The sequence below is a fragment of the Eupeodes corollae genome, chromosome 1 (genome assembly GCF_945859685.1).
Source record: "Eupeodes corollae chromosome 1, idEupCoro1.1, whole genome shotgun sequence".
Lineage (NCBI taxonomy): Eukaryota > Metazoa > Arthropoda > Insecta > Diptera > Syrphidae > Eupeodes > Eupeodes corollae.
In genome coordinates, this window is record NC_079147.1 from 80,953,493 (window position 1) to 80,972,749 (window position 19,257).

General features: G+C 34.6%; 1 protein-coding gene across 3 annotated transcripts in view; it reads left to right on the forward strand.

Moving 5' to 3' along the window:
* The window catches only part of LOC129940076 (proteoglycan Cow), a 189,365-nt gene that overhangs the window by 98,273 nt on the left and 71,835 nt on the right, over positions 1 to 19,257 (forward strand). For 2 of the 3 annotated variants that reach the window (XM_056048344.1, XM_056048418.1), the window contains exons 2-4: positions 4,780 to 4,849; positions 10,624 to 10,726; positions 10,948 to 11,109. In XM_056048344.1, coding sequence (XP_055904319.1) covers positions 4,780 to 4,849; positions 10,624 to 10,726; positions 10,948 to 11,109 — 335 coding nt within the window. The remainder of the gene's footprint in view (positions 1 to 4,779; positions 4,850 to 10,623; positions 10,727 to 10,947; positions 11,110 to 19,257) is intronic. The other variant, XM_056048483.1, reaches the window with a different exon arrangement.

Genomic DNA, 19,257 nt, shown 5'->3' on the forward strand with positions numbered 1-19,257 from the left:
CAAGTCTGTTCAACTTTAGATACAGACCCTCTAAACATACGGTGTCGAAGGCCTTCTTCAGTAGATATCAGAAACAAGCTTAGACGCAGCATGTATAGTGTCATGTCCCGCCTTAAAGCCGAACTGATTATCCGGAATTATTTTGTTGTTCTCAGCCCACTTGGACAGCAATGTTGGATATACCATCGACACCTGCTGATTGCTTTTTTTTTAATTAATCGAAGATGTGCTGGAGCTCTATCTTCGTGACTAATAGGGTTTGGATCGATGATGGCATTATCCAAGTTTTCGTCATTGAACCTGGTAAAACCGAGGTTTCGACAGCAAAGAAGTCAGCGTCCAAGACGGCGGCGGCGTCTCCTGGATCTATTCCTGCTGTCAGAAGTTCGTCTCCGTTCTCTGTCGTTCTCTGAAGCTTAAGACAAGGAAGGTCGTTCGGATCATTCCTCCTAAGGATATTGTTAATTTGCGGAAACATACTCTGGTCACTAGAATTAATGGCCTGCATTTTCTTGTCCCAGTACAAATTAAGGTTTAATCGATAGTTTTCTTTGATTAATTTGTTTACGTTTCATATCGACGACTTCAACGTCCTAACCTCCAGATTGTTTGGGTCAATAAACCTCCGGTATAAACGTTTAAGTCTTGTCAGAAGTCTACTTTTGTGTATGTGAAGTGCATTTGTAGTCGCGTTACGTAGTTCGTAGTGTCTCGTTCCTTGTATTTCGGTATAGTTCTTTGGATTAGCTTGTCTATTTGTTGTAAATATTCGTCAATCTCGGTATTAGTCAAATTCCTGTCAATTGGTGGGGATATGTTTCTAGACCGAAGTTCTCTCGTTAAATCGTTGGTGAATCGCTGCCAGTGAGTCTTACTATAATTGTAAAAGTTCACCGGCACGTACTCCTCCAACTCCAAGCTCGTTTGGAAGCCGTATTACGGCGGCGAGTCCGCAGTGGTCACTGTCGTTCGATCGTCCGTAAACAGTTTCTTGGTCTTGGCCCACAGTGTCAGTTATTGTCAGTCAGTTAGATGCTTGGTTCGCGAACGTCTTCCTTTAAAGTTCGCAATATATTGTGCACTTTGACTATCGGTGGATATGGTAATCGGTTCTTTAGCACAATGTAGATGAAGTTCAACAAGTAAAAGCTTAAAGTACTTGGCTCATTTTGCAGCTATAGTTAATGTGACATACTCTGCTTGCTTGCTGGACAAAGTAACTATGGGCAGTTTGCGAGATTTCCAATCAATTGGTGCACCACAAAGTACAAGACTAACACCGGATTGCGACTTTCAATCATTTTCGTCTTCACCATAGCTTGAGTCAGCATATGCTACAAATGGCTTTCCAGTTCTGCAATAGAAAACTTTTGTTAGGAGTACCTTTCAAATACCTAAGAACTGAAATAGCTGAATTCCAATGTTGAACTCTTGGATCTTGATTAAACTGTGAAAGAGTATTCACTGTATACGCTATATCTGGTCTACTGTACGTAGAAAGATGAAGTAAGCTGCCAATGAGTTCTTGATATGACTTTTGGTTCACAGGTTTAGTTTCTCCCTCAATTTCAAGTTCTTTTTGGAGTTTTGTTTTAGGTGGTAACTGTAATGTTCGTGGTTTGCAGTTCGTGAGATCATATTTTGAAATTAAACTCTTGATATAATTTGACTGGCTGATCGATAAAGTTCCTTTTTTACGATCTCTTGAAATCTCCAGTTCTATGGTAAAGGTGGGTTCACCCATGTCCTTAATTTTAAAAAATTGTTTAAGATGCTGTTTGAAATTTACGAAATCGGATAAGTCATCAACATATGCAGTAATTAAAATGAAAATACCGTTTTGTTTTTTTAAATAAATGCATTGGTCATAGTTTGAATTTATTTAGCCGATTTCTTGAAGTTTGCTATCAAGTTTCTTGTTCCATTGATGGCCAGATTGTTTTAATCCATAAATTGACTTTTGAAGCTTATAGACCTTTGATTTGTCATTCACAAAACCTGCAGGCTGTTCCATGAAGATTGCCTCGTCCAAGTCTCCATATAAAAATGCGGTTGATACATCTATGTGGTAAAGATCTAAGTCATGTTCCGTAGCAATAGCATAGAGCATACGGATAGAGTTTGTCTCAGCAACTGGAGCAAATGTGTCAAAATAATCAACACCATACAGTTGAGAATAGCCTTTAGCTACTACTACCTAGCGTTGTCGGCTTCAAAATAAACTTTCACAACATTCATGGTGGCTTTGTTGATGGAAATTAAGTTTTCTTTAAGGTCTGGAACAAGAAGTGTATTAAAGAGCGAACAGAAAAAAGTTTTGCCATTAACTTTGCTGACTATATCAACAGTACCAATACCCATGATCTTTATTTGTTTATCATTTGCAAGTTTAACATACCTAACGTGACGTTTTGATAAAGATGAACAAAATGTTTCGCTGTGTCACATGTGAGAAGTAGCTCCACTATCCAAGCACCAACGAGAACTTTTGTTGTTGTTTAGACTGTCCGATACCTCGAGTGCTCTTGTGAGTGAAAGCTCTAAGGACTCCTGCATCATAAACTCAGTTTCGGAATACGAGTCATCAACTTTTCTTGCCACTTCATCATTAGATCGGCAATTATTTGCCTTATGCTCTCTGCGTCCTTGAGCGAAATGAACTTGCACCGGATGTTTGTTTTGTTGATTGACCAAATGTCTTGGGTTTGTTGGAATGAGATGAAAATTGTTAAATTGACCTCTTACTTTCAGTGCATTACCATTTGATAATTTTGGCTTTGAATCACCAACTTCCATCAACTTTATACGGACTGTTTCTAATGACGAGAATTCTTTTTGCGCTGCAAATGCTGCTTGAACATCTGTATAACTTTTGTCGAGACTATCAAGAAGTGGGACCATCATCGAGCTTTGCTTCTACTTCCGTCAAACGACTGATTATACCACAGAATTCCCGCAGATGTTCGTCAATAGTTTGAGCTCTTTCCATACGAATGTTCAATAATTTTTTGAATTCTTCAGCCTTTTGCCGTACACTTTTCCTATCATAGCTTGAAGCCAAGTAATCCCAGATCTCTTTAGATGTTTGAAAGTTTTTGACAAGAGCTACTACGTGTGCTTCCATGGCGAGTAATAGTTCACTTCTTGCATCCAAATCCTTGTCATTCCATTTTTCCTCCTCATCCCTGTTTTCGGTTGGTCGTTCTTCCTTTCCTTGGACTATTTTGAGAAGACGAAGCTTGTGCAATACTCCTTCTATTTGTGCCCTCCAAGTTGAATAATTTTCACCATTAAAAATGGCTATACGACCTTGGACCGCATTCTAAAGCGACATTTTAAAACCTGTAGAAATTCTATTGAGTACAGGATGTTCGCAGTTTACTTAAAGCTTCAGGAAAACAAGTTGACTATATGACTATTAACAAGCAAGTTAGGAAATTTTATTTATGAAGAAAATAAACAAATCCAATGAATATCTGACTGAATAAGTTCTTAAACATAAAGTAGAATCATAAAAAGTAGTTCAAGTGAGATGGTATACTTAAAGGTAAGTGTTGCATTAAATAATTCATTTTAACACTATATAACACACCGACATTTCTTCAGCTAAAGATTCCGGCAAGCACATTACTATACCTAGGTTGGGCTAGCCCGCGAATTAGGAATAAGAGAATTTTACTTTCGGGGAACAATTCTGCCGGTGAATAATTTTCACCGGTAATATTTAGAATTGAGCTAAAAGTATAAAAATTAGTATAAACGACTGAAATTTTTGGGCAACTGTTGTTTTTTGACATTTCTTTCGAATTTCCACCACGAACCAATTAGAAAGAAACGGCATCAGTTGAAGCTGATAATGACATTTTCTAAACGTTCATATATCCCTTATACATTTTTAACTTTAAGTCAAAAGTTTGGAGGAAAAAAGAAACCTATTGCACCTATATTCATTTTTGAATAAAGACTTAAATCAACACAAAGGACGAAGATGAATTACTCTATCCAATTTATCATTAATTCAGATCAATCCCGCACAATAATTAATATCCCATTGCAATAAATATAAACCTTTTTTTTGTGTTTAAAATTTAACGTCTCATTCATTCTGAAAATTAAAATTAAACAACAACAACAATAAAAAACACCAATTTGAATTCAAATAATTTTTATTTACAAACTGAAAATTATCATACCATTGCAATGGCACGAAATTACGTACATACAATCACTTCACACGCTACAAGCTCAGGTACAAAAGTTATGCACATACCTCGGAGCTATATGGCTGGATAAATAAGCGCATTTAAACAAATAATGCAATATAAATCATTTGGCGCTGCCATCGCATCTCGAGCAATGTAAGTTTATCCAATTTGATTTTTATTTTATTTATGTTTTTATTTTTTATTTTTCAACTCAGCGGAAAATGTTGACTTTAACTGCAACCGGATGTATCCTGTTTGTAACGGGATTTATTTTATTTTCTTTTTATTGTTGAGATTTTTATTTTTAAGGGAAATTGAAATAATAGGGAAATGACATTTTCATTTTAATTCATTAATAAATTGATGAATTGCATTGTCTTTTATTATTTCACATTGATTTACAAATTTTAATGAAAATATCGGATTTTAATTCGGAATGATATTATTATGTAATTGACCTTTTTTCCATTGAATTTTATTGACACATAAAAGAAGAGAACAAACAAAATTACAAATCTCTTTAAAATTGATAAATATAAATATAATACTAAAATTTAGTTTTTCTTTATTGCAGGTAAACAGAAATTCACAATCGTCACAGAAGACGACAACAGATAGGAAGAAATGGATACATGATCCCACAAGTGAGTAAATTTAATAATAATTAAAATATTTAATTTTTTAATTTAAAGTCGGTATTTGGAGCAAATTTATCTGCATTTACTTTAGCTTTTTTAAGCCATTAAGTAGTTTAAAAAAGTTAATAGAGTACAGAATTTTGAAGCCATTTTTAGCAGTTTACTAAGTTTCAAAGATGGTTTAGCTAGTTTTGAACTATTTAAACATCTTACTATCCCTTAAAATGTTGCTAATTTTAAATTAAAAGAAGTGCTACTTTAAGTTTCAGCAATTTGGTAAGTCTACCAGACCTATTCTGGATCGTATATTCGATTCACTCATTCGATTCCCGTTCACACTGCCTTTGCATTCTGCTATCCATCGGGTGAACTACATTATCCCAAACCAATTTGACAATCACGAAAATAGCTATTCATGTGACAATCTTGAGAATGTTGGATGAATGTTTTTATTGATAAAAACTAGGTTTACTGAACAGAACTAATTGTTAAATTTGTGTAACTTTTGGAAATGGCCAGTATTTTACTTTTAATACCAATTGTAAGCAGAGGAATATAAGAATCCTCAAACAAAAAGTTTCAGGGAAATGTTAGAAAAATTGTTCCTTGTGTGTCGTTCTTCCCCTAAAAATGTTAATAATCTTTTATTTATAAAACAAATATTGAAAATTAAGCAATAAATTAGTTTTTACTTACATTTTGCTAACAACAATTAACAAACCAGTCATCAATGAATTGAATTGTATAGAATTACTGCGTTCACGTGAATAAGAAAATACCGTGCAGTATTACCGACGTTACCGACATACACAGATTCACTTCGAATGAATAGCGGAATAGTGATTAGTGAACATTCAAGACAAATTCCCTCCAAAGAATAGCAGAATAGGGGTGTATCTTATCTTAAAAAAATGTCTAACAATTTTATTTGAAGGAGTTTATTGGTTTGATTTGTTTTTAGAATTGTTAAGCTACAATTGCTTTTTGTATTATTGAAACCTTTTTGGAAGACGAAGATTTCAAAATATTTAAAGATTCGAATTTATTGACAAAAGTGCAATGTGTTAGGACATTGAACCTATTTCGCCAAATACTTTTCACTTTGATTCTTTACTTACTTACTTAGCTCCTTATACCTATTAAGTTCGTTGAGAACCCCTTAAGGACATAGGACCTCTGCTATGCCTACGCGCCTTCGTGTACGGTTTCCGGAGATGTGTTTCAGTTCGATCGAACTCTTGCCTAGTGAGATGACGTCTTGTTCGGTTTCGCTTTTATGGAGACCATACATCCAAGGTATTGAAAGCTCCCCACTTTTTCCACCAGTTGTGAGGAAATATTTCCATAAGTAAACGGTCGTGTTCCAAGGCTGATAATTTTTTTTTGCACTCGGTTTAAAACCGTAAACCGTTTTTTCCACCTTCTGACTTGTGTATTCGATGTGCAGAGACAGGTGGTCCCTGAATTGTTGACGGGTCGTGGGATCCTTTAGTCTCGCGATGTTGAATTTTGGGCTCGTGTTATTCCGTTTGGTCTTGGAACTGTAGCTGTACGCAATATTAGAGTAGCTATCATTAAGTGGTTTTAACGGGTAAGTCCCGTGTCGGCGCGTCTTCTGTTTCGGACATCCAAGAGACTGCTTTTTAAAAGTCGACTAATCGCGAATAGGTTAATTTGGTTGGATGAAGCATGCCTGTCCGTCGACACCCAGCTAATTTTACGACAAGTCAGTCATTAGTAATTTTAGACAAATCTCTTATTTTTTATTTTTATGGGAAAACCTTAGATAATTACTAATCTAATTGGTCATTATAACATATAATTTTTTCAAAAGCTCGACTGAGTATTCTAAGACTATTGACCAACTTTCTCCTAATAGTAAAATCACATTTTAGCTGAAAATGATTGGGTTGCCTTCTCTTTACTTACTTACTTACTTAAGGTGGCGCTACAGTCCTGTGTGAAATAGAGCCTCACCCAACAAACTTCTCCATCTAGCTCGGTCCCTAGCTAGATGTCTCCAGTTTCGCGCTCCAAGTTGGGTGAGGTCACCTTCCACTTGTGCGCGCCACCTGACCCGCGGTCTTCCTCTACTGCGCTGTCCTATGGGTGCGGATTCGAAGACTTTCCGGGCCGGAGCATTGGTTTCCATGCGCTCTACGTGACCCAGCCATTTTAGTCGTTGGACTTTTTTTTCTGGCTAAGTCTACGTCGCTGTACAGCCCGTACAGCTCGTCGTTCCATCTTCTCCTCCATTCCCCTTCGATGCATACGGGACCGTAGATCACACGAAGAACTTTTCTCTCGAAGCGACCCAAGGTGCTTTCATCCGCTTTTTTCATAGTCCATGCTTCTGCACCGTATAGTAGGACGGGGATGATAAGGGTCTTATATAGCAACACTTTGGTCTCTCGAGAGAGGACTTTACCACTCAATTGCTTTCTTAGTCCAAAGAAACAGCGGTTAGCAAGAGTTATTCTGCGTTTGATCTTAGCGCTGGTGTTGTTTTCTGCGTTTACAGCGGAGCCTAGGGAGACGAAGTCCTTGACTACCACAAAGTTTCGTCTGTCGATTGTGACGTTTTGACCAAGACGTCGGTGTTGTATGTCCTTTTTTGACGATAGCATTTACTTCATTTCGCCCTCATTAACCGTTAAACCCATTTTTGCCGTCTCTGCCTCAATACTCAGAAAAGCCCCATTGACATCACGCTGAGTTCTTTCGATGATGTCAATGTCATCAGCATATGCCAATAATTGGACTGACTTTGGAAAGATAGTGCCTCTTAGGGTTGACGTGTGAGCTCTGCACTATTCTTTCAAGCACGATGTTAAAAAAATCGCATGACAGCGCATCACCTTGTCTAAAGCCTTTTTTGACATCAAAAGGTTCTGTTAAGCTGTTTCCAACCTTTATGGAGCAGCGTGAATTCTCCATGGTCATCCTGCACAAACGGACGAGTTTGGCAGGGATGCCAAAACTAGAAATGGCTCTATACAGCTCGTCCCTGTAGATGCTGTCATATGCGGCCTTGAAATCGATGAAAAGATGGTGTGTGTCGATTTGGTGTTCTTGAGTTTTTTCCAGGATCTGTCGTAATGTGAATGTTTGATCAACTGTGGACTTTCCTGGTCTAAAACCACACTAATAAGGACCTATCAGGTTGTTGACGATGGGCTTTAGACGTTCACATATTACGGCAGAGAAGATTTTATAGGCGATGTTAAGTAGACTTATTCCTCTATAGTTGGTGCAGTTTAGAGGGTCTCCTTTTTTCAGGATCGGGCAAACAATACTGAGGTTCCATTCATCGGGCATGTTTTCTTCCGACCATATCTTACAGATAAGTTGGTGCATGCTCCTAACCTACTTATGTCCAGCTGCTTTAAAGAGCTCGGCATTCAAGCCATCCGTTGCAGCGGCTTTATTAGACTTCAGCTTAGATATTACAATCTTTGCTTCGTCTAAGTCGGGAGGACGGGATTGTTGGCTTTCGTCGTCTATGTTAAATGAATCATCCTGCGTGACAGCAGAATTCAGTTCGTCTTTGCCGTTATACAGTCTGCAGAAGTTACCCTTCCATATTCTCAGCATTTACTGCGGTTCCTCTCTGCTTTTAAACCTCTTAACATCTTCGACCGCACGCTTCTCATGCCCTCTCTTTTTTCTTCTGAGAATTCGGTGTTCCTCACGCCTAATCTTCTCATAGAGCCCATGAGCAGCTCTCGTCCTTTTATGCAGAGCCGCTGTGCGTGCCTGTTGTTTGGCTGACTTTGCCTTTCAGTATTCCTTATCAAACCAGGGGTTCCTTGTTGGTGGCTGTTTAAAACCCACCACATCAGAGGCGACTTCTCTGATTGCATCTTGGCAATGTTGCCACTGGTTTTCGATACATTGTGTTGTCGGCAGAGAACTTCAAGAGAGGTTACTTCTAACTCGGTCGGAAAAGAATTTGGCGATCTCTGGCGATTGCAGCCGTTCGACGTTGTACCTTCTCCCAGCATCTCCCTGTTTTGCCTTGGTCTGGGAACCCAAAGTACAAAAAGGTAGTGATCCGAGTAGATGTTAGCTCCTCGGACATCCATGATGCTGGAAGCGTGTGTGGCGTCCAGCGCAATAAGTTCCTTTGTGGATGTTGAATTGTGGAAAACGCGTACTGGCTACCATGACGTTTCGTCCCGCATCAGAATCTATGAGCCTGAATCCGTTGTCAGAAGTGTTGTCGTGCAGGCTTTTTTTCCCGATTATTCCACGAAAGATGTTTTCCCTTCCTAGCTTGGCAATAAAATCGAGCAGGACAATTTTAATAACGTAGCTGGGACACTGCTCATAAGTTTTGTCTAAGAGCTCGAAGAACATATCTTTGGTGTTGTCATCCTTCTCTTCTGTGGGGGCGTACGCGCATATCAGGCTAATGTTGACGAATTAAGCCTTGATGCGTATGGTCATTAGGCGCTCGTTGATGCACCTATAGCTCAAGACTTCTTGCTTAAGTCTGGCTACCAGATCACCTACTACAACGTTTATAAATAATGAAAATTTTGTATTCGTCTGTTTTATTTTTTAAATAGTAGATTGTTTTATTTAAACATGAAATTAAAAAAATATTTAAGAAAATAAATATCCATACATATATGTACAACAATACAATAACCAAAATCAGATTTTAAGTTTTAATTTTGACATCTGACATCTGTCATGTGTCTGTTTAAGTTTGTTTGCTTTTTTTATTTTTACGAATACGAACTGTCTTTGTATGCTCGTTTTGAAATAAAGTGTAATTAAGTCCTTAAGAAAAGGTTACTTAAGATTTAATAATTAACTTTGGTCAGTTTTTAAGTCAATAAGACATTAGTATAAAAGTAATATGGTTTTATGGCAGCTGCCAAAAGTCAAAAATTCTAAAGTATATGCCTACATACATACATTACTTTTGCGACTGGGTTAGTTATTATAAGATAAGTCAAAGCTCTAACAGTAGCAATTATTTCAGCTATTGTCAAATGTCTTAAGCAACGCCATTTGAAAACTCCAGCTGTCATCTGATAATAGCTGAAAATGACGTTTATGTCACTTTAAAATCTTGCAAACTATTGTAAGACAGTTGAGAATATTTTGCAACTGACAGATCTGACAATAGCGTTAGATATTTCAATCGTCTGTACCTATAGCTGATGATTAAAACTTAACCGTTAAGGAAAAAACCTTCTTTTTGTTTATTTCTGAGGGAAGTAATTTCAAAAATATAACATGTAAAATTTTCTGCTACAGTGAAGAATTTGGCATTCATACAAGTTACGAGTTTAAATTTAAATTCCCCCCTACTACTTAAGTGGATTTTCACCCAGGAGAATGAAAACCTTTTTGGTTAAAATGCCCATCAGTATAGTTTAGTATTGCACAATTTCCAACCCATTCGAAATACATATAAGCTTCAGAAACCAAATTCTTACTAGGTCATCCTTATGATAAGTGGCCTTTAAAGTTAAAACCGTTACCTTGCTGAACTTTCACCATACACTACATCTATATACATATGTACGATTACGAGAGAATATACAGACAGATGTTTATAAGCACAATAAAATGTTCAAAGTAGATACATAGCCTAAAGATATGTATATTCATAAAATGAGTCTTTATTACAGAAGCCCAAGTTTATAAGCAATTAGAGAAACCTTTTGCATGTAAATTAGATTTGAATATCCTAATCCACAAAACCAAAACTACTTGTACACACATAGATCCTACATAAATTTGTATCCTATTCAAAATTTCAGGTGATTTGTGTCGGCCACTTAACTGCAAAAAGAGGGAAATTTGTCTGCTCGAAGATGAATACAGTGCCGTCTGTGTGTCAAAGAAGGAACTACACAAAAACAGGTGTGTATATACCTTTAATAAAATGTTCATAACGATTATTATGCCGCCAGTCATGTCGGATGGCATAAGTTGGGTTATGGTATGGGACTTGGGAAAAGGAATACCATATCCAATATAAGGCTGCATGTACATTTAATTAAATTATTTAATTCTGTTTTCTGTTTTCCTAACTCCTTTTTGCTCTGTTTCTCTTTTCTATAACATTCGACTCTGTCGAACAGAGATGAAATAATTTCCAAGGCCAAATATCTTGAGGAGGAAGCCAAACGTAAAGTGAATCAAGAAGACGACGAGGATAAGAGCACCAGCTCCGAAGAGGATTCCAAAGAGGATGATGTCTTTTATGAAACCGATCCAAGTGACAAGGATGAAGAGTACGATGAGTAAATTGAATACTTAATATTTTTTTCTTCTTCTTCTTTTCTTTCTACCTCCAATTCTACATATTTTTATTTCTCCTTTTCTTTCGAACAAAAACAAAATAAAACATAAAACAGAGAAAAAAGAAAAAAGTCAGAATCCGCATAAATAAATAAATAAATTTATTATAAGAAAAGTGGGTGATGCAATGTAGACAGACCGTTAGTTTGGGGCACTTGGGTGTGGGAAAAACCAGAAAAACAAAAAATGTGCCATTTCAAATGCTCAAGCTCACATAAAATGAAGAACGAAGATATATGCAGGTCCACATATATTCTGCTTTAAATATTCATCATGGAGCATCTCAATATTTTCTTTTATGTTTGAATGTACGTTGAGGGACAATGTTATTAAGTAAGTTATTTTATATGTACCGTTACCATACCTACTTTCATAACGAGAAAGAGAGGGAAGGTAGTGAGCGAGAGCGATGAGTCAAAAACCGAATAGAGACATGTGTAATAGGTATTTATACGTATCTTTAATAAATGTGAGACCAGTGTCCGCAAAAGACATTTCAAACCCTTAAGGATAACTGTGGGTGATGGCAATTGCATGATGGGACCAAAGGAAAAGGATGCACAAGGTATTCGCATGTACAGAGAAACTAAAAAATTCAAAAGGATTCATAAAATATATAAAGACTTTGAACATTTTCAAGATGTACAGAAAAACAGAGAAGCTATGTTAAAACTTTGGAATCTTCGAAAGAATTTTTGATTCCTTCGAAATACAAGTTAGGTACCTACTTTTACCTAAGTATTCTTTTTTTCTGTTCATATTAAGGAACAGAGTAAGTTGGAATGCAATGTATGTTAGGTAAATTCTTAACTAGAAACATGCAGTTTTTATAGATGGGAAACGGATCTTAGGGGCAGGTATTTTACAATCATGTTAATACAACCTAGGGATGTGTAAAATTCGGTCATTTAAACTTTTCAAGCGTTATCATAAAAAATAAATTTTAAATGGCCAAGATTCAGGAACACAGCTAACAATCTCGTTGTGCATTGGTGTCGGATAATAATAATATAATCAAATAGACTGTTTATCCTCGACTTAATTAAAAGAAAGAAACTTTAGTGTCTTTAAATGCAAATTTTTTAAAAGAATTGAAAATCGAAACATCATTTAATAAAAGAAAATACTGTAAAAACAGGAAGCAGGGAAAAGCAAGGTGTATTGAATATGAAGAAGTTGAACTCAAGACAAATGAACTTTGACTAAGTAATTCACAGAATACAGGAATCATCTCAGTTATCATCAGACTGTGCTGTCGAAAGAACTTTTCTTTTGTTTTTTAATACTGTCAGCCAACCTAGGGTCATTAATTTTTTGATTTTTAAAAAAAAGCTAAAAAAAACACAGCTATATATTTTTTTCAATATTTTTCTTTAAAAGTTTTGATTTCCAAATAGCTGCTTTTGATGTATTTTTAAGCGGTTTGAGCAGATTTCGGGCGGCATCTCGGCTATAAATTCAGAAAAGTTGGTTCTTAATGTTTCTAGAGCTTGCGTAATCACATATGGATAAACAAATCTAGCAGCGTGAAGATGCATTAGTTTGATGACCAAATGACGCTGCTAAAAAATGAAATTTAAAGAAGACGAAACTTCTCAAACAATAAAACCAAATTTGTAGGTACACAAATCTTGTTGACCCATATCGTTCAAGTTCTCTCAAAATAAAATTAAAATATTTTCAAAATTAAAGTTGGAGTTCCGAAATTCACTTTTATCAATATTTTCATCGATTAAAGGAATGAAAATGAAGTAAATTTCCGTGTTCTTCATTTTGATTTTTAAGTGATTAGAATTCGACTAGAGTATATCTAAATCAACCTCAACTTATTTTTTAAATACATTACTACTTTATATTTAAAATAACGGCCATTGCAAATGGGTTCTCCATTACATTTCGAGTAAAACAAAATTCTTTAAAGCTTTCAAAACACGTTCTCGACTGTCCTCCGACTACATTAGTACGACCGAAGATGGGCTCGAGGGTATATTGATGAGCATTCCTAGAAGCGCGAGTATTACGGTTGAACTGTTTAAGGGGAGGAATGCAGCTTGCTATTTCTCTAGAGCATAAACCATTAAAATAACGGTAAAAGAGGGTGAGACAAGAAACATTTCGACGATGTTCATATCACCAATCAATCTAAAAATGCTCTACGTTCAATACTATCCAATAGGCTTAAGTAAGTTGCGGGAGCACCAGCCTAGATATGAGAGTTATACTCAAGCTTTGGACGTATATAAGTCTTGTAAATAACAGCCAGATCAGAGGGGGAGAAAAACTTCTTGCATCGCCTTAGAAAACCCAAACATCTTGCGGCATTTTTGGCGACATCGCTTTTGTGATCGTTCCACAAAAGGTGGTTGGTGATACACATACCAAGAATATCGAGATGTTCAGTTTCCTCGATGCAAGTGGCATTTATGGATAATGGCAGGGGGGTTATATTTCGCTTTAACGATACAAGATAGCATTGAGTTTTCGAAGCAATAAATTCCAAGCGGTTTTTAATCCCAATTGAACAATGCTGTTTAGGTCGAAATTTAATGAGCTTATGACATTTTGTCGTTGCAGTTCCACATCCGAAGAAGAGGGGTGTGAATCTGAAAACGAATATGAAAAGCTAAGAGTACTATCGTCAGCGAAAAAATGCATTGGATTAGATGTTGCCGACAGGAGATCATTAATAAAAATGAGAAAGAGTGTTGGAGATAGAACAGAGCCCTGGGGCACACCAGCATTTATTTTATGGTTTTCAGACTCAAACCCATCCAATACTACTTGTATTGAACGATCTAAAAGGTAATTACTAATCCAATGAAGCAGGGATTCATGCAAACCGAAAGCACGCATTTTCGATAAGAGAGCCTGATGCCAAACCCTATCAAATGTTTTTGAAATATCAAATGCAGTAATCTTACTTCCTCCAAAGCGATGTAAATTATTTGCTCCACTGTTCGGTAAGATAAACCATGAGATCACCGGTGGACCATTTGATTCAAAAGCCGTAATGACGGTCATTAAGGAGCTTTCGATCTTCAAGATGTTTCTTAATCAGCGTTTCCATGACCTTGGAAAGAAGGGACGTAAGTGCAATCGGTCGGTAGTTAGAGGTTGAGGAAGATTCGCTTTTTTTGGGGATGGGCTGGAGAAATGCAGTTTTCCATCCTCTCGGAACGAGACCTGAGGAGGACAGATAAAAAAGCTTACACAGTGGTTGAGAACACCTCTTCAGAACTATAGCGGGGATACCATCCGGACCAGCTGATTTAGGTGTGTTTAGATCTCTAAGGACTTTTGCCACAGGACGAGTGCGAAAAAAGATTGGTCCCATAGAATCACTTACTCGCTCAAGTACAGGCGGAGCCATAGCACTCACTGGCAGTGTAAAATAAAGAGATTAGCTTTCTCTAAAGAGCTAACAAAAGAAGTGTCATTGACAACGAGCGTAGGAACGGATGAAGAGGAAGAATTACTGATGTTTTTTACATCCGATTTGTCGAATTGAAAAATGTTGAAATTTCACGACGATTCAAGGTTCCTAGAGTTGAAATAAAAGATTTAAAAAAAAAGTCTTTGTGTGCGTGTGTATGTACGTTCGTACTCCCGTACGTTCGCGTCTTTTTTTCGTCGTCCATAGCTCAAGAACCAAAAGAGATATCGACTTCAAATAAATTTATGAAATTTATACAGATAATAATGCAGAAAGATGCAGATAGGGCTCTCAAGAAAATTGCGTGTTTGAACATTTTGGTTAACCCTAAATATCAAACGAAACAATTACGCTAGAGACTTGAATTAAATTGTATATTGTAACGTAATACCAAATCAGTCTATTAAAAAAAATAGTTTATTTATAAAATCAAATAAACTAAACAAAATTGTTACCTCGAAAATTATACGAATACAAAATGATTTTATCTCGAAAACAATTTTGTGCAACAAAAATAATGTTTTTAACATATGGTAAAATTTTGAGAAAAATCGAATTGACAGTTTTTTTCATAAAAAATAAAAACCTAAAAAAAACATTACTCAAAGTTGGTAAAAATTGAACTTCGACTCAAATCTCTTTTCAAAAATTTGAGATTATGGCTTTCAACTTACTTTTTAAGAAATATTGTTGTCAACTTTCTGAAAAATTTTGATAAATATCGAACTGACAGTATTTTTTACAAAAAATAAAAAATAAAAACATAAAAGGAAATTTAACATACGTCGGTAAAAATTGATTTTCGAATCAAATATCTTTTTTAAAAAATTTGAAATTATGGCTTTCAACTTTTTTAACTTATAAAAAATATTGTCTGGATTATTTAGTAAAATTTTGAGAAAAATCGAATTAACAGTTTTTTTTACAAAAAATAAAAACGTAACAAAAAAAAATTTAAAATTTGGTAAACATTTACTTTCGACTCAAATAGCTTTTCAAAAATTAAAAATATTGTTTTCAAACATTTTTTTATTTCACAGAAAATATTGTTCAGTTCGGTTTTTTTCATAAGAAAAAAAAGAGGCTGGGATGCGACCCACACTGATAACTTCCCAGCCCGTCTGTCGATTTGTCTTGCTTAAAAGTTTGTCTATATGTACTAGTATCAATTTTACCAAATTTTCGTACTATTTTTTGTAGATTTTATTTTTTATGAAAAAACGGACTGTTGGATTTTTATATAAAAACCATTGAATATTGAAAACAATATTTTCTATAAAATAAATAAGTTTGAAGCAAATATCTAAAATGTTTGAAAAGATATTTGAGTCGAAAATCAATTTTTACCAACTTTTGGTAAATTTTTTTAGGTTTTTAATTTTTTGTACAAAAACTGTCAATTCGATTTTATTCAAAATTTTATTAAATGTTGACAACAATATTTTTTTAAAGATAAAAGTAAATTAAAGCCAATATCTCAAAGTTTTGAAAAGATATTTGAGTCGATATTCAATTTTTACCAACTTTTGTTATTTTTTTTTTCGGTTTTTAATTTTTTGTAAAAAAAACTGTCAATTCGATTTTTTTCAAAATGTTACTGCACGTTGAGAACAATAGTTTTTGAAAGATAAAAGTGAATCCAAGCCAATATCTCAAAGTTTTGAAAAGATATTTGAGTCGAAAATGAATTTTTACCAACTTTTATTATTTTTTTTTTTAGGTTTTTATTTTTTGTAAAAAAACTGTCAATTCGATTTTTTTCAAAATTTTACCGAATGTTGAAAACAATATTTGTTATAAGATAAAATAAGTTTTAAGCCTAAATTTCTAGTTTTTGAAAAGATATTTGAATCGATATTCAATTTTTACCAACTTTGAGTAATGTTTTTTTTAAGATTTTTATTTTTTATAAAAAAAACTGTCAATTCGATTTTTCTCAAAATTTTAGCAGATTTCAAAAACATTGTTCTCCGTTGCTCAAAATTGTTTTGGAGATGAAATTATATTTTAGTCGTTAAATTTTGGAGGTGACAATTTTTTTTTTCAGTTTTTTTTTGATTTATAAAAAAAACCGTTAGATAGATTTTTTTCAAAAAATATATATGTTTTGTATCACGTTACAGTTTATTATTTAAAATTTAATTCAAGTCTCTATCGTTTTTGGTTCGTAAGATATTTAGGGATAACCAAAATTTTCACCTTTTTTTTAAACTGCTATGGTAAAAAAACCACCCACGTAATTTTCTTGAGAGCCCTTTCTGCATCTTTCTGCCTTATTATCTGTATAACAAAATTTATATGGAGTCGATATCTCTTCTGGTTCTTGAGCTATGGACAACGAAAAAAACGTCGCGAACGTACGGACATACGGACGTACGGATGTACGGACGTACGAACGTACGTACACACGCACGCACAGACATCTTTCTAAAAATCTTTTATTTCGACTCTAGGTACCTTGAAACGTCGAGAAATGTCAAAATTTTCAATTTGACAAATCGGACCCATTACAATAACTTCCTATGGGAAGTTAATAAAATCTAAAAGAAATAGTACTCAAATTTGGTAACAATTAATGTTCGGATTCTTGATATCTCTCAAATTAATTACATCCATACAATTTGTAAAAATTTAAGAAACGCTACTTAATTGGTAAAAATCTGTTTTCGACCAAAAATCTATTTAACAAAACTAGATTTTCAAAATAAACTATTTCAATATATGAAATATATTGTTGGTGATTTTAAAATTTGTAAGAATGATTCAACTAACAACTTTTTTAACCCAACACGAAAACCTACAAACTTTTAAGCAAGGCAAATAGACAGACGATGGGAAGTTATCAGTGTGAGCCGCATTGCAGCCTCTTTTTTATATTTTGCTATAAAATCTACAAATCGTAAATGCTGTGGAGTTTAGAATGCGCATTGTAAATTCGTAAGGCTTCATTAACAAAGTAGATGGTTAAATTAAATCTAGTAAGTTGATTAATACATGTTAACCAAGCAGGTTGGTTGTGGTGTGATGCAGAGATACAATATATTTATTTATTTATTTCGTCAATCAAGTTACAAACTTTTTATAGACTACATTAATAACAATAGAATATAATATATACATATATCTTCGATATTTAAATAATAAAAAAACATAACTGTTACAATAGACTCAATACATTTTTCTTAATTACATTTCTATTTACATTAAAGTCAATAGCTGAGTCAAATTCATTGAAATTTATACAAGCATTTGTGATTGGATCATGTCTAGCATAACTTGTACTATGGTAAGGAACATGTAAAAAATCGCAATCTCTTGGGCGCAAGCTACGAGCTGGAGCGTAAATATTAAACATTGATAACACATTGGACAATCAATATTAGAACTGAGGATATCATAAGCAAAAAGGACAGAATACAATTTTTTTCTCAAAACTAGAGGTTTTAAGTCTATAAGAGTACATCTAGTCTCATAACATGGAACATCTGAATTTTTATAAATTTTACGCAAAGCAAACTTTGTTAATTTTTTTCTGAACCTTTTCAATACGATAAATGCTCGATTGAGTGTAGAGATTCCATATAACGCAACAATAATCTAACAGCGGTCTAACAAGAGATATGTATAGTGTTTTTAGTGTATAAGGATAATTAAAAAGTTTTGAATTTCGAATTATGAAGCCCAACATTGAGTTAGCTTTGGAAATGACATGATCTATATGAAGTGAAAAACTCATTTTGAAGTCAAAAATCACTCCTAGGTCAGAAAGACCTGCAAAGAATCAAAACCAAGTTTGTATTCTAAAAACAAGGGATTTAAGATTTTTGAATAAGTAACAACACTACATTTACCGTTGTTAAAATAAAGCCCATTTAATTTACACCAAAAAAGTACTTCATTTAGATCATTCTGGACATTTTCCGCATCTTCAAGACATCTTATGCTGCTGGAGAGTTTAAGATCATCAGCATACAAAAGACATTTTGTGTGTAGAAGATATTGCGGTAGGTCGTTAATAAAAATAATGAAAAGGAGCGGTCCAAGATGGCTACCTTGTGGAACGCCGGAAAAGTTCATTATTTCTTTAAAAAACACATTACCAATTTTAACATATTGTTTTCGCCCAACTAAGTAACTTTGAATCCATTTAAGAAGCACAGAGTGAAATCCAAACAATTCAAGTTTTCTTATTAGAATATTCTGTTGAACACGATCAAATGCCTTCGAAAAATCGGTATAGATAGTGTCAACTTGTAATCGTTTTTCCATACAGTCAAGGCAGTAGCTTGTAAAAATTGATAAGTTAGTTGCTGTCGATTTGCCACCGTGTTAGAATTCAGAAATATAGTTCCTAACTAAAGAATATAATTTGTTTTTCACTATTGTTTCAAATACTTTAGGGACTAACTGTAGCTTAGCAAAAGGTCTATAGTTTTCGACAGAGCTTTTAGATCCTGATTTATGGAGTGAAGAAGACTTCCACGTGTCTAAAAATATTTCTTGGCTTAAAGATAAGTTAAAAATGTAGCAAAGTGGACCAGCAAGGTTGTATCTACACTCCTTTAAGAGAATTGGTGGAAAATTATCAGGTGCTACTGAGTAATTATTATCAAGGGAGGATAAAAACGCTAGCACATCATCAACAGATAGTTTTAGA